A 15,320-nucleotide genomic window follows, 5' to 3' on the forward strand; every position below is an offset into this window, starting at 1 on the left:
GATCTCTGTCTCTCTGACAGTGTCCCATCTGTCCTCGGTCTTGTCCTAGCTCCTGGGGGCCACTGCTCCATCTAAAGACCTGCAGGAACCCACAGTAGTCCAAAAGTTGATTGATGTGCTCCACTTCAGGGATGAATCACCTGCCACCTCCACTCATCAAAACCCCCTGTGACATTTCTCCAATGAAAATAGGGACATTCCATTCTATAATGATAATTTTACTATTTATACCCCACACATGTTCCTGGGTCGCCCCAGCCACTCTGGGCAGCTTCCAACATATATAAAAACATAACAAAACATTAAACATTAAGAAAATAACTTCCCTACACAGGATTTCCTTCAGATGGTTCAGGGATTCATTTACCAATGAAAATGTTCCTGGAAAATAGGGACACTTAGAGGGTCTACTGCAAGGGTAGGCAACCTAAGGCCCAGGGGCTAGATGCGGCCCAATCGCCTTCTCAATCCGGCCTCTGGATGGTCCGGGAATCAGTGTGTTTTTACATGAGTAGAATGCATCCTTTTATTTAAAATGCATCTCTGGGTTATTTGTGGGGCATAGGAATTCCTTCATCCCCCCCCCCCAAAAAATATAGTCCGGCCCTCCACATGGTCTGAGGGACAGTGGACTGGCCCACAGCTGGAAAAGGTTGCTGACCCCTGGTCTACTGCGACCTAAAGATGGGCTTTTCTCAGTTTCTATTTCTTTCCAAACTTAAGTTCAGTTCTCTACATTTCCACACTAGTCTTCAATTAATAATAATAATTAATAATAATAATAAATTTTATTTATACCCACCCTCCCCAGCCATAATAATATTCCTGTTTATGACCTCCGGGGTTTTGCTAAAAGCATTCCTCCTGGCTTCCTATTTTATTTACTCTGAACTACATATGCATGCTCAAGTAGGAAATAATTTCTTTGTTGTCAAAATAATTTCTTCTGATCTGACTTTGTCCCACATGGGTTTTTTTGAAAAGCTCAGAGGAAATCTGATTGGTTCTTACGAACACTGTGTAAAAAGTTCTTTTGTAAATAAAACGACCTGGGTCGAAGAGTGGAGAGGATTATTACTGGCACCTCCTCCCAGAGTCTTACTGGTCAAGCTTCATGTGTATTCTATTAATCAGAGTCCAATCCTTCCTTGCTTTGGGAACACAACAACATGGAAGTCAGGAACACAGTGCCCCAGCCCTGCTGTTCTCTCCCTCCTATTCTCATTCAAGGATTACCCAGCTGCTTTCCACCCATCCAGCCTCACCTGGTTTGCACCGTATACAGAGCCCGTCAGGTCCCCGGATCAGCTCCATAGTTTCCTCATTCACTCGGACTAGGTTGATGGGGTAAATGTTGGGAAGGATCCTGCTATTGAAGCCACAAGCCCCCAGCTGCAGAGGAGAAAATTTTGGAGGTCACCACGGAAGCAAAGGGATGAAGGGCAGGAGGTCTGGGGCCCAGGGCCAAAAGCCAGGGCTCAGGCACTCTGGGCAAACACCAAGCAACGCCTTCAGCAAGAAGGCAGCCCTTACCTTGTTGTCAAAGTTGCCCACACTGCAGTTGCACTCGGTGGCTCCGTAAAACTCGGCTATCTGGGGGATGCCAAAGCGCTCAGTGAACTCCTTCCAGATGGAAGCCCGCAGGCCATTGCCCAAAGCCATCCGGACCCGATGTTTCCTCTCCACCTCTTGAGATGGCTGGTTCAACAGGTACCGACATATCTCCCCAATGTACTGTACGATCTGATGGCAGCAGCAGAGGAAGAAGTAGTCAGGGACAAAATGAGATGAATGGCACGAGGTGACCTACATGTGGCAGCTATGCAGTCTTCTACCTTTGAAATGATAGCCTTGATTCTCACGTGGGCCCCTGACAAATCTGTACCCTGTCCCTCCTCTCAAAGAGTTAATGTTTTAGTTCATGTCTCTCCCACCTTTTTAGGCACAGGATGTTAAATGGAATGCATTCGGCTCTCGAAATAAGGCTTAGAGAAGGCAACCCCTTAAAAGCCCATGGATCATTTAATCAGCAGAGAGCCTAGCTTAAGAGCAATGTTTTCATCTGAAGCCTATAGATATGTAATGAAGGTGCCTGGAGAGCCTCTTGGGGAGAGTGTTCCACAAATAGGAAGCCACCACAGAAAGGGCCCTGTTCTCGTGCTGCCACCTCCCAGCCTTGGCATTCTTTGTCTGCATGAGATGAAAAATCTCCAACTCGACATCCACCTTACAGGTTCTTGGTGTTCCAGCTACTGAGCCAATCCCCTGACTCTTAAGATGCTTTGGAAATGTGCTGCTATGTGTGCTTGCCTTTGGGAGGAATTTGTTGCTTTGTCTGGTGTTTTGTTGTTTGTTATATAAAAATACACACACATGCATTTTTATGATGTTTGTGATGATGATGATGAGGAGGAGGAGGAGGAGGTTGGCATTCTTTAGTTGTGAAACCTGCAGTGCAGGGGGTAGGACTAGATCACTAGACCCCCTTTGGGTGTCCCTTCCAACTCTACAATACTATGGGTCTCCTCTTTGCCCCACCCACACAGCCATGGTCTCAGCCCTGCCTCACCGTACAGTTGTATTTCACACAGTCTTCCCAGAAGTTAGAAGCTGAGAATTTCTTCCTGATCACGACCGTCATCCCATGCAGGACGCATTGGCCAACCCCAACAATGTTACCTAGAAGGGAAGAGTGAGAGGTAAACCCATTTTAGCCAGCAGGAAATCTGGAACTGAAATGGTGACTGGCCAGCTTATGAGAAGCAAGACTTTGCTGTTCTCGGTTTGGCTCAGACCCAATCTACACAAGACCCCAGGGCATGATCCTGGGAAGGGAAGAATCCAGCTTGCCAAGTCAGTGCCTGGGTGGGAGAAATCACCTGGGCATGGCACGTAGAGAATCATGTTCAGTGGGTCCCTCCAGAACCCTGGAACTTCCTTCCTCTAAATAATAACAAGTGTACAGAATGGTGGGTAGGACACAGATTCTGAATGCAGAAGGTCCCAAGATCAAGTCCTAGCACCTTTGGGTGGGGCTGGCAAAGGCTCTTGTCTGAAATGCTGCTGTTGGTGCTCTTGATGGACCAACAGTTTGACTCTGTGTGACGCAGCATCCTGTGTTTCTATAAATTCCCTTCATTTCAGTTGAACGTTTTGTTCATGGTTCACCAACAATATAGCCATCATAAAAGTGAAGCAGATGGATCAAAGGTAAGTTTGGAAAAGACCGAAAGGTTAAAGGTGATGGTGTTACCTGCTGCATGGTATAAGGGGAGGCAGTCATAGACCACATCGTCCTGTCGCATGCGGAAGCCGTTGAAAACCAGGGCTGCCATCCGGAAATACCTGGATTGGGAGACCAGAGAGAGAGAGATCAGTATTTGTCCGGAAACCAAGCCTTATGAGGAACAGCTAAGGGAGTTGAGTATGTTTAGCCTGGAGAAGAGGAAATAGGATAGCTACTTTCAATTGCCTCAGGTTTCAGGAGTTTTTGTGGGGGTAGGACCGTGAGGTATGGGCACCACACAGCCTGCCCTGTGCACCCTAAGCTTAAAGGTAAAGGTACCCCTGCCCGTACGGGCCAGTCTTGACAGACTCTAGGGTTGTGCGCTCATCTCACTCTAGAGGCCGGGAGCCAGCGCTGTCCGCAGACACTTCCGGGTCACGTGGCCAGTGTGACGAAGCTGCTCCGGCGAACCGGCACCAGAGCAGCACACGGAAACGCCATTTACCTTCCCGCTATAAAGCGGTACCTATTTATCTACTTGCACTTAAGGGTGCTTTCGAACTGCTAGGTGGGCAGGAGCTGGGACCCAACGACGGGAGCTCACCCCGCTGCGGGGATTCGAACCGCCGACCATGCGATCGGCAAGTCCTAGGCGCTGAGGTTTTACCCACAGCGCCACCCGCGTCCCTGTACCCTAAGCTTACTTCTGAGTAAATATGCACAGTATGGGGCTTCTATGCTTTCAACCTGCTGTTTTGGATTTGGGTTTATAATAAACTTAGTCCTGTTTTTTTCAAGGAGTAACACAAAACAGAATTGACTGGGAGTCTCCTCACCCCCACCACACAGAGCGATCCCTTGTGATTTTGCTCACCTGCAATGGACAATGATTGCAGCTTTGGGCAGCCCCGTTGTGCCTGAAGTGTAGATGTAGAACAATCTATCTGCAAGGCAAAAGGATGTTGAAAACTTCAGGGTCACCTTTGCTATCTAGTGGCATTAGTGTTCCGTGAAAAAGCAGAACTTCAGTTCTGGCTTTATTCTGTGGCAGGGAACCCTTTTTCCTGACAGAGGCCACATTCCCTTGGGGATGGTCTGCCAGGGGCCACAGGCCAGCTTTGGGCAGGACTGGTGCCAGTGGTGGGCAGGCCAGCCATAAGGTGGGCAGAGCACCCCTTTACTGTATTTCTGCCACCCTCTTTCCCGCCATTTGCTTCTCTTCACCACCCACATGAAATTCGCAGGCTGCAGGTTCCCCAGCCCTGTTTTTAAAGAGCCTAATTACCAGCCAAAATTAGACAGGCACTCAGTGTTATGATCTTTAGGTGCCTGCCTACTGAAGGTGAAGAAGAAGAGTTTGGATTTGATATCCTGCCTTTCACTCCCTTTTATGGAGTCTCGAAGCGGCTAACATTCTCCTTTCCCTTCCTCCCCACAACAAACACTCTGTGAGGCGAGTGGGGCTGAGAGACTTCAAAGAAGTGTGACTGGCCCAAGGTCACCCAGCAGCTGCCTGTGGAGGAGCGGAGACGCGAACCTGGTTCCCCAGATTACAAGTCCACCGCTCTCAACCACTACACCACACTGGCTCTCACTGCTTCTGTTTAAGAAGTCTTTCCCTGAGTTGTGACACAGTCATTCATGAAATAAACTGCTGTGAAGCAGTTTATAAATTTGCAAAACATTGGTCCATCCAACTCAGTACTACCTCCCCCAGACCTGCCTGGAAGTGATAGAGATGAAACCTGCTTCACTACCACCACCACCACCACCAACAACAACAACAACAATTTATTATTTATACCCCACCCGTCTGGTTGGGTTTCCCCATATGGGTTTCCCCATATGAATAACAAGCTGTTTTGCTGTGCCGACTTAAACTGAACACTGAGGTGAACAGCTGTGTGTGTCAATCTGAACTTATTATATGGTTTATCTCTGTAGATCACAGCACAAGTATAAAGGCTGACATACTAACTTAAATATGACATGAGATTCTCCATCATGAACCTTGCTTGACCTCAGTATAAGCCTGATACTAGTCTCAATTCAAAAAGTGACCTGAAGCCATTCAGGCATATCCTGAGTTCCTCACACCTTGTAAAGGTCAACACATGTAAATCAAGCTGCCAGCAAAGTCTACTCAAACTCCTGGTAATGGAAAGGCAGGGAGCAGACAAAAGATAGCCAGTTCAGTCACAACTCACTAGGATGATTTTTATTCAAACACGTTTTGCAAGATGGGGAGGTGAGATGCAGGCAGGAAATCCTGGGATAAATTAAAAACAACATTAAATCTAGCTGCTTATGTTATTAGTGTAAGCCCTGCTAGCAAAATTGCCGTGCTCACTTCTGTAGGCTTTTGAGAGTAGGTAGAGATTCTTCCACTCTTTAGGTGTTTGTGTATGGTAGGATTTGCTGCCTGCTTAAATTGTAATTTTACTGTCTGAAACAGAATTCATAAATTCCGTCATTTTCATTTATTATAATAAACCAAGCTTTCTTTGTTAATGTGTCTCTCAAGAATCCTAATGTAAAGCTGTTTGCCTCTAAGAATTACTGGGCTGCCCATCTGGTCTTTAGGATAGCCTGTCCAGAATAAAATTATCGGGTGTCAGGAGTTTTATTTGGGCAAGAATAGAGACAAGCATATATTCATGAATGGACAAACGCCATAACTCTAGCAAAATATTCCAAACTTCTTGTTGGTTGTGTGTGTATGAATACACAGTGCTGAACACGCATGTGACTTCAGACACATCCTGCAACAGTGACTTGGAATTTGGTCTTTCTTTTTGAGAGTTAGAGCTCCTGAGTAATATAAATAATAATATATTATTTATACCCCATCCATCGGCTGGGTTTCCCCAGCCACTCTGGGTGGCTACCAATCGAATATTAAAAACACAATACAGCATTAAACATTAAAAACTTCCCTAAACAGGGCTGCCTGTTAAGGCAAAAGAGTAGGCAAAAGAGAATGAAAAGGCGGTAGCAATTTCATAGAAACATGCAATGAGAAATGGTTCCTACCCACTGCCTGTGCCTACCTAGGAATCCCTTGTCTGGGGGAGTTGGTGACTGGCGAGATGCTTTTTCAATCAAAGGGTCCAGATGTTCTGAGCCTGGCAGCATGCTTTCCGCTTTCCAGTCACCAGAACAGAAGAGGTGAATGGACTTCCCAAGAGAAGGCTGCACTTCCCGCAAGGCTAGAAAGGAAGAACAGGTGTTAGAAGCAAAAGCACAGAGAACACACCTTCTCTGCCACAGTGGCCCATGCATCTACAGCTGCAGGTCTTCACAATGGTTCATATTCTACACCAGGGATGGGGAAACTGTGGCCCTCAAGTCGTTGCTGATGGAAGGCATGAGTCCAGCAACATCTGGAGGTCTTGGCTCAAAAAAATGTGCAGTGTGAATATTTTAGGATAAATAAGTGTATCAAAGAGTATTTTAAGTATGTGCAATCATATGTTTGAATCCTCATCTGTCCTTTATAGGTGTGACCCTGTGGGTTAAACCACAGAGCCTAGGGCTGACAATCAGAAGGTCAGCGGTTCGAATCCCCGCAACGGGGTGAGCTCCCGTTGCTCGGTCCCTGCTCCTGCCCACTTAGCAGTTCGAAAGCATGTCAAAGTGCAAGTAGATAAATAGGTACTGCTCCAGCAGGAAAGTAAACGGCCACATGACCCAGAAAAACTGTCTGCGGACAAACACTGGCTCCCTTGGCCAGTAATTCGAGATGAGCGCCTCAACCCCAGAGTCAGTCACGAATACAATATACTCACATAAAGACTACCTTACACTGCGTTTAAAACCAAAATCGCATTTGGATAGAAACTGTTTCTCAGGTGGCTAGTCTCAGTCTTAATAACCCTGTACAAAGGTTCAAAAGCATGTCAAAGTACAAGTAGATAAATAGGTACCGCTCCGGCGGGAAGGTAAACAGCATTTCTGTGCGCTTCTCTGCTTTTGCCAGAAGCAGCTTAGCCATGCTGGCCACATGACCCGGAAGCTGTACGCTGGCTCCCTCGGCCAATAAAGCGAGATGAGCACTGCAACCCTAGAGTCAGCCACGACTGGACCTAATGGTCAGGGATCCCTTTACCTTTACCAGGTTTGTGACCATATAATAAATGACTGGTGGGTTGTATAGCTATGTTTAGAAATGTGTACATCAATACAGAACGAATATTTCTGTGCAGACTCTTTAAAAAATATATCTAAGATTAATGCAGAAACGGGAAAGAATGGGCTTATGAATAGACACATGTGGCTTTGACATGAACCAGAAATAGAGGAGCTGGACTCCATTATCCCTGAACACTGGTCATGCTGGCCTGGGGCTGATGGGTGTTGGAGTCCAACAAAAGCTGGAAGGGCGTAGGTCCCTTCGTCTCTTTTTCAAATAAATACACCTGCTCTTCTGCCTGCTTTCTGCTCTGCTTCTACCCCTGGATTCCCTCCCACCTCCTCTCACCATCAGCCAACTCGCTTCCAAACACGACGGCCTTTGAGTGCGAGATGTTGATGCAGTGAAGGAGCGACTCCTGCCGCACGTGAGAGTTGAGGAGGGCAGCCTCCACACCGATCTTGGCCATGCCGAGCCAGAGACCAACATACTGGTTGCGGGATTCCATGAACAGGGCGATGACATCCCCAGAGCGGAAGCCTCTTTCATACAGGAAGTTGGCCACCTGGTTGGAATAGTTATCCAGGTCTTGGAAGGTCCACGTCTCGCCTGTCCCCTGGAAAATCAGGGCTGCTTTTCCTGGATGCTTGCGTGCTGCCTGCTGGAAGAGCTTTGGGACTGTGTACTTGTGCTTCACATACCACCAAACCTTCAACCGAGTCAAGAGGACAACATATCCAGTCCTGGAAAAGAGAAGAAGGCACAAGTAAGGTTTCCTCCAGGAGACAGAATCATAGAGGTGTAGAGTTGGATGGGAATCATAGCTAAAGAATCCCTGACAGGTGGCCATCCAACCTACGCTTTATAAAATATACAATGAAAGAGAGTCCATCACCTTCTGAGGGAGTCTGTTCCACTATTGAATGGCTCTCACCCTCAGAAAGTTCTCCTTCCTTAATAAAAAAAATTCCTTCCAGTAGCACCTTAAAGACCAACTAAGTTAGTTCTTGGTATGAGCTTTCGTGTGCATGCACACTTCTTCTTCGTGCATGCACATGAAAGCTCATACCAAGAACTAACTTAGTTGGTCTTTAAGGTGCTACTGGAAGGAATTTTTTTTATTTTGACTATGGCAGACCAACACGGCTACCTATCTGTAACTTCTCCTTCCTTGTAATTGAAATTCATTGGTTTGGGCCCTAGCCTCTGGAGCAGCAAAAAGCAGCCTTTCAGATATTTGAAGATGGCTCTCATCTCCTCTCAGGCTCCTCCAACCTAAACATACCCACCTCCCTCAACCACTCCTCATAAGGCTAGGTTTTCAAGCCCTTTATCAATACAGTGGAACCTCATATTACAGACGCTTCAGGTTACAGACGCTTCAGGTTACAAACTCCGGTAACCCAGAAATAGTACCTTGAGTTAAGAACTTTGCTTCAAGATGAGAACAGAAATTGTGCCAGCATGGCACAGCGGCAGCGGGAGGCCCCATTAGCTAAAGTGGCACCTCAGGTTAAGAACGGTTTCAGGTTAAGAACGTACCTTCAGAACGAATTAAGTTCTTAACCCGAGGTACCACTGTAATCTTGTTTGCCGTCCACTGCACACCTTCCAGATTGTCAATATCCTTCTTCAGCTGTGGTGCCCAGAGCTGGACACAGGACTCCAGGTAGGGCCTGGCCAGGGCAGAGATGCCATGATTCCAGTTGGCCAGCTCATCCCAAGGGAATGGAGGGGAACCACCCACCCACTCGTCTTCATTGAAACACTCTTAATACTATGGCAATCTAATGCCGCTGCATCTCCCTCAAACCTGTAGGTGTGTTCAGCTGAACAAGGACAAGGATATGTTCCATGGAAGAGGGTTTCGCAAGCATCCCAGGCTCAGAACCCCTCCTAAACTCGCCCTTATTGCAAAGCCCCACCTACACACCCAGCCCTCCGCCTCCTCAGCACTCAGTCACAGAATTTTCACATGGGGCTAACTATAGGCACAGGAAAGATGCCTTATATCAGATGACAACATCCAGCCGAGCTCCAGGGCTGGGGGTGGGGGCTCTCTCATCATCTGCGACATGGTGATGGCACAGGGGACTGAACCTGGGACCTTCCACATGCAAACCAGGTGCTCCACTTATGAGCTACAGCCCTCCCCAAACAGGAACACAGGAAGCTGCTAGTACAAGTCAAAATATTGGCCCACCTAGTTCAGTATTGTCTACACAGACCGGCAGTGGCTCTTCAATATTTCAGGCAGGGATCTCTGCCAGGCCTACGTGGAAATGCCATCAGGGACTGAACCTGGGACATTCCGCTTGCAGATGCTCTGTCACAGAACTAAGGTCCCTTGCCGTTAATATATTAGTGCTCCCCACTGGCAAATTGAACTCTGTCTCCCTAGCTGCCTGCCAATACTATGAAGCCAGCCTGCTTGTATTTTTATTATATTATATTTGTATACCAGGGACGCGGGTGGCGCTGTGGGTTAAATCACAGAGCCTAGGACTTGCCGATCAGAAGGTTGGCGGTTCGAATCCCCACGATGGGGTGAGCTCCTGTCGCTCAGTCCCAGTTCCTGCCAACCTAGCAGTTCGAAAGCACGTCAAAGTGCAAGTAGATAAATAGGTACAGCTTTGGCAGGAAGGTAAACAGTGTTTCCATGCGCTACTCTAGTTCGCCAGAAGCGGCTTAGTCATGCTGGCCACATGACCCGGAAGCTGTACGCCGGCTCCCTTGGCCAATAAAGTGAGATGAGCGCCGCAACCCCAGAGCTGGCCACAACTGGACCTAATGGTCAGGGGTCCCTTTACCTTTACCTATATTTGTATACCACCTGTCAGAGCTGCTTGAAGATCCTAGCTCACAGAGGATCACGCTAGCCAGCGATCATTAAGTAAAAGTCTTTATTGAATTACAGTTTCCATTCTCACGCTGCTGCGCGCAACTCTACGTCTAGTAGCTAGATCGGCGAAGCTCCGTCTGAGTCTCCGCCCCGTGTGCACCAACTTAATATCCTAGCCTTGCTCCACCTTTTCCGCCTGACTGTCCTCCTCTGGGTCCCTCTACCCCCCGGGGCTTCTTCCTTCCGGGATTCTTCTGACGCTGACCCGGACCCTCCTGCCTCCTTGCGCCGGGCTTTAGGACCTGGTTCCCTTTCGGGGCTGCTTACTGCGCCGCCTTCCTCTGCATTTGAACTTGGCGCGCGCGCCCAACCTTCCACTTTCCTCTTAACCGTTTCTTCGCTCCCCGATGGAGGTGTGGCCACTCCTGACTCATGCCCTCCCTCCTGTGGTGAGCTGCCAGCGCTTCCCCCCTGGCTCCCTTCCTCTTCCCTGCTTCCTGGCGGTGACGCTGGTCCCGATTTCCAGCTGCTCCCCCCTGAGTCCCCTCTGGCTCTATCTTCCTGGGGTGCCCCCCTAGACTCCCCCCTTGCCCTGGCCACTGGTGCTCCTTTCTGTGAATCCTCTGATTCACTGGAAAGACTAGGAGATCTCGGGTCGTCGTCATCACTCATCTTTTCTTCTGCCTCCTCCCCTTCGCTCTCTGTTTCCTCCCTTGCCCGTGCCTCTGCTCCTAAACCCCTGACATCCATCCCCCCCTCGAAGCCCCCCATTCCCCCCTCCCCTCCTTCCGGTGCTGGAGCTGGGGGCTGCTGTTGCAAAGGGACGAACGTCGGATATCGGTCGCTTCCCGTGGCGGGCCTCCATCTGAAGTCTCGCGGGTCTACCTCCCTGCTCTCGTCGACAACGGTCACCTCCGCTTCCATCTCTGTGCCGCCGTGCTCGAAACCAGGGTCGTCCCCGAAAACGTCCATGTCCGTCTCTCCCTCACTTCCTCCTGGCGGTGTTGCTCGTCCTGGGCCTTCCAGCCACCGTCTGCGGAACTGCTCCTCTGGTCTATCGTCCCACCAATACGAGGGTTCTGATGCAGATCCCGAGGGTGACCCCTCCGGGGAACGGACGTCTTGTGTCGGGTCCTCGTCCGAGTCGAACCCCCGGAAAGTGCTGGCCGAAAGCGTGGGCGTGAAAAGCCAGTCGTCGAAAAAGTCTGCTGGCATAGGTCTATGGGGGAAGAGGGCATGAAACTCGTCTTTGAGGAGAGGTTCGTCCAAGGCGTAGCCCGGCACCCAGCTGTTCGCACTGGCCGGGGTGCCCTCCTTGGCGAGAAAGTATTCTACCCCCTCTTCCCCCCATCTGGAGTCCAAAATCTCCGTGACTTCGTTGATGCGCTCCTTCTGTGCCACTCCCGCGTGCCCTGTTCTGTCTCTGACCGGACTCGGCGCCGTTCCGGGTTCCTGGAACCTGTGCGGTGCCTTGTAGGGAGTGAGCACCGATCTGTGGAATACCGGATGCATTCTGGAACCCTCCGGAAGTGCCAGTCTGAAAGCTACCGGGTTGACCTGCTCTTCGACTTGGTAGGGCCCCAGTTGTTTATGCCCTAGTTTCTTCTTGGCCAACGACCTGGCCGGCACTGCGTGGGCTGCTAACCAAACCCAGTCTCCCACGTGGAGCTCTTCGCCAACCCTTCTGTGCTTGTCCGCTTGTACCTTGTATGCGTGCTTGGCCAGCTCCAGGTGGCGCCTCAGCTGATCGTGGACTTCCTGCAGCTCCGACGCGAACGCATCTGCTGTCTGCGGCTCCCCTTCCCCCATTCTTTCCAGTCCCGGGAAGGTTCTGGGGTGCCTCCCGTTGTTGGCGAAGAACGGCGTGACCCCCGTGGACACGTGCTTCGTGTTGTTGTAGGCGAACTCGGCAAGCGGCAGGTAATCCACCCACGTCGCAGGCTGTTGATTTGCATAACATCTCAGGTACTGCTGCATGATGGCATTGACCCGCTCCGCTTGCCCGTTGGTCTGCGGGTGTCTCGCCGACGCCAGGTTGATCTTGACGTTCAGGAAGCCCATCAGCTTCTGCCAGAAATTCGAGATGAACTGCCGCCCCCGGTCGGACAGAATAGACCGTGGCAGACCGTGAACCTTGAACACGTGGTCTATGAACAGTTTGGCGGTTTGCTCCGCCGTGGCCACCTTAGCACACGGAATGAAATGCGCCATCTTGGAAAACAGGTCCACCACCACCAGCACTGCCGTCTTGCCCCTCGAGCTGGGCAGATCCGTGACAAAGTCCAGGGCCACCCTTTCCCAAGGTTCGACCGGAGTTTGCAGCGGTTCCAACAGTCCGGCCGGCGGTTTGTGCACTGGTTTGGCCCTCTGGCAGGTGTCACACCTCGCCACGTAGTCTGCGACCTCCCCTCTCATTCCAGGCCACCAGAAATCCCTGGCTACTAATTCCACCGTCTTCTCCTTGCCAAAGTGCCCGGCCGTGGGCGCGTCGTGCAGCTGCTGCAGCACCTTGGCGCGAAGGTCGTCTCCCGGCACGTAGATGGCCCCTTTACGGATGAGCAATCCATCTCGTAGCTGGAAACCGTCGGCCGCAGCCGTGCCCCTTTGCACCTCTGCCATCTTTGCTTGCGCAAAGGAGTCATCCTGCAACGCTCGTCGCACCGCCTCCAGGTCCACGGTGGCCGCGGCGCACGCCCATACTGTTGGTGCGAAGATGTGCATGGCGGCCGCTGGCGTTGCGTCCTCCAGATACTGTGGCTTACGGGAGAGGGCGTCCGCCATGATGTTAGTGTCCCCCGGGACATACTCTATGCGGAAGTCGAAGTTCGCAAAAAACTCAGCCCAACGTATCTGCCTCTGGTTTAGGAACTGTGCCGTGCGCCAGTGCTCCAGATTCTTGTGGTCCGTGCAAACCTGCACCGTGTGCTTGGCGCCGATCAGGAAGTGCCTCCACGCTTTGAACGCTGCATGAATGGCCAGCAACTCCCTGTCCCAGATGGTGTAGTTCTGCTCGGACTTGCTGAGCTTCCTGGAGTAAAACGCTGCCGGTCGCCACACCCCCTGCTGGTCCTTTTGCAGCAGGACCGCCCCCACGGCTCTGTCCGAGGCGTCTGTCTCCACCCTCATCGGCTTGCTGGGGTTGACGTGAAGCAGCTGCTCTTCTGACGCGAAGAGACGCTTGAGTGCCTGAAAGGACTGCTCCGCCTCCTCTGTCCAAACGAACTTCTTTTTCTTGGAGCTAAGCGTGTCTGTGATGGCCGCTGTCTGCATAGCGAAGCCCTTGATAAACTTGCGATAGAAGTTCGCAAAGCCGACAAACCTCTGGACCTCCTTCCGGTTGCGTGGACTCTTCCAATCCAATACCGCGCGAACCTTGGCGCTGTCCATGGCGAGCCCCTTGTCAGACAACTTGTAGCCCAGAAAATCCACCTCCGTCACGTCAAATTGGCACTTCTCCAGCTTGGCGTAGAGCCTATGTTGCTTTAGTCTGGTCAGCACTTCCTTGACGTGTCTGTCATGCTCCTGCTGCGATTCCGAAAAGATCAGGATGTCATCTAAGAAACAGACGCACGTCTTGTAGAGAAGTCCCGCCAACACGTGATGCATGAAAGCTTGAAAAACGTGGGAGCCATTTTGCAATCCAAAGGGCATAACTCTGTATTCGTAGGTACCCAGTGGCGTGAACATGGCCGTCTTCCACTCATCTCCCTCCCGCATACGAATGAGGTTGTACGCCCCTCGCAGGTCTAACTTGGTGAACACTTTCCCCTTCCGCACCTTCGCCAGGAGGTCGTCGATTCGGGGCATGGGGAAGTCCGATGGCTTGGTCCCATTGTTTAAAATGCGATAGTCCACGACCAGTCTTTTTTGGGGCGTGTCTCGCTTTTTAACAAAGAATACTGGACTGCCCCCCGCTGCCTTGGACTCTCGGATGAAACCGCGCTCCAAATTATGATCTATGAACTGTTTGAGTTCCTGCAGCTCGTCCTCTGACATGGAATACAGTTTCCCCTTAGGCAGCGCCACCCCCGGCAGCAGGTCAATCTTGCAGTCATATGGTCTGTGAGGGGGTAGCCTGTCTGCCTCCTTCTCGCAGAAAACTTCCAAAAATTCTGCGTACTTGTGGGGAATCGCTTGCAGCGTGCCTAGCAGCAGCTGTGACTCCTCTTCCTCTCCTTCCTGCCGGGGCACGATGCAGTGTTCAGCACAAAAGGAAGAGCCGAAGATCAGCTGCCTCTGGTACCAAGCCAGCGTTGGGCTGTGCTTGTCCAGCCAACTCATTCCCAATACAATGGGCGTATCCGATAGTTGAGTGACATTGAAGCTGATGATTTCTTTGTGATTTCCAAGTCGCATCGCCATGGGCGGCGTCTGCTTCACCACTTGCCCCCCTAGCAACTCCCTGCCATCCACCGTGACAACCTGCAGGGGCAGTGTGGCCGGCAGCATCTGTATAGCGTGCTTGTCGACAAAGTCCTGCCCTATAAAGTCCGCGTTGCTGCCCGAGTCAACTGTGATGGGCACGTCAGTGGTGATTCCATTGGGCAGCTGGAGAGATGCGGTGAGCCTCACCACTGGTTTGGGTGGGAGGGGGTTCACGGGCTGTAAAACCTCTGGGGACTGCGTCACTAACACGTCTGGCTGGGCCCCAGGGCCTCTTCCTCCAGCCAGACTGCGTCGTTTCCCTGCTGTGGTCCCCCTTGCTGCGTTGCTGCAGTCACCATTGCCGAGGCTGCAGTAAGCTTGTGGAGCCTCTGGGGACACTCTTTTGCCATATGCCCTGGCTCCTCACAGACGTAACACTTCCTGTTCCCTCTAGGAGGCTTCGCTTTCACTGCTGCCGGTGCTAGGGCTCTGGTTGCTGACTGAGCCCTTGCACCTCCAACCTCCATAGGTTCGGCTCCTCCTCCTGGCGGAGGCGTGGATTGCGCCCGCGCTGCTTCTCTGGGAAGGAAGGAGGGGCCCCTGGCTGGTTCGCGCCCTCCACGCCCTTCGTCCCTGCTCCACGGACGTTCTTCCAGCCTCACCCCCACTGCCAGTGCCCTCTGAACGACCTCCTGGGTGGTTCGGGGTCTCTCCCCCCTCGCGATCTCATCTTTAATCGAGTTGTGCAGCCCCTC

The 15,320-nt window shown here is 51.2% G+C and overlaps 1 protein-coding gene and 1 long non-coding RNA gene across 3 annotated transcripts in view; one reads left to right on the plus strand and one right to left on the minus strand.

Annotated features, from left to right (window-relative positions):
* The window catches only part of SLC27A4 (solute carrier family 27 member 4), a 49,300-nt gene that overhangs the window by 15,685 nt on the left and 18,295 nt on the right, over positions 1 to 15,320 (minus strand). For both annotated transcript variants that reach the window (XM_083485862.1, XM_083485863.1), the window contains exons 4-10: positions 7,707 to 8,101; positions 6,277 to 6,435; positions 4,101 to 4,170; positions 3,254 to 3,345; positions 2,570 to 2,679; positions 1,534 to 1,743; positions 1,266 to 1,392 (exon numbers count right to left, since the gene is read on the minus strand). In XM_083485862.1, coding sequence (XP_083341988.1) covers positions 1,266 to 1,392; positions 1,534 to 1,743; positions 2,570 to 2,679; positions 3,254 to 3,345; positions 4,101 to 4,170; positions 6,277 to 6,435; positions 7,707 to 8,101 — 1,163 coding nt within the window. The remainder of the gene's footprint in view (positions 1 to 1,265; positions 1,393 to 1,533; positions 1,744 to 2,569; positions 2,680 to 3,253; positions 3,346 to 4,100; positions 4,171 to 6,276; positions 6,436 to 7,706; positions 8,102 to 15,320) is intronic.
* LOC310698651 overlaps positions 3,553 to 15,320 on the plus strand; it is a 77,144-nt gene continuing 65,376 nt past the window's right edge. Inside the window, exon 1 of the long non-coding RNA XR_014521660.1 lies at positions 3,553 to 3,915. This is a non-coding gene — a long non-coding RNA (uncharacterized lncRNA). The remainder of the gene's footprint in view (positions 3,916 to 15,320) is intronic.

The sequence above is a fragment of the Podarcis liolepis genome, assembly GCF_965112155.1.
Source record: "Podarcis liolepis genome assembly, chromosome: Z".
Taxonomy (NCBI): Eukaryota; Metazoa; Chordata; class Lepidosauria; order Squamata; family Lacertidae; genus Podarcis; species Podarcis liolepis.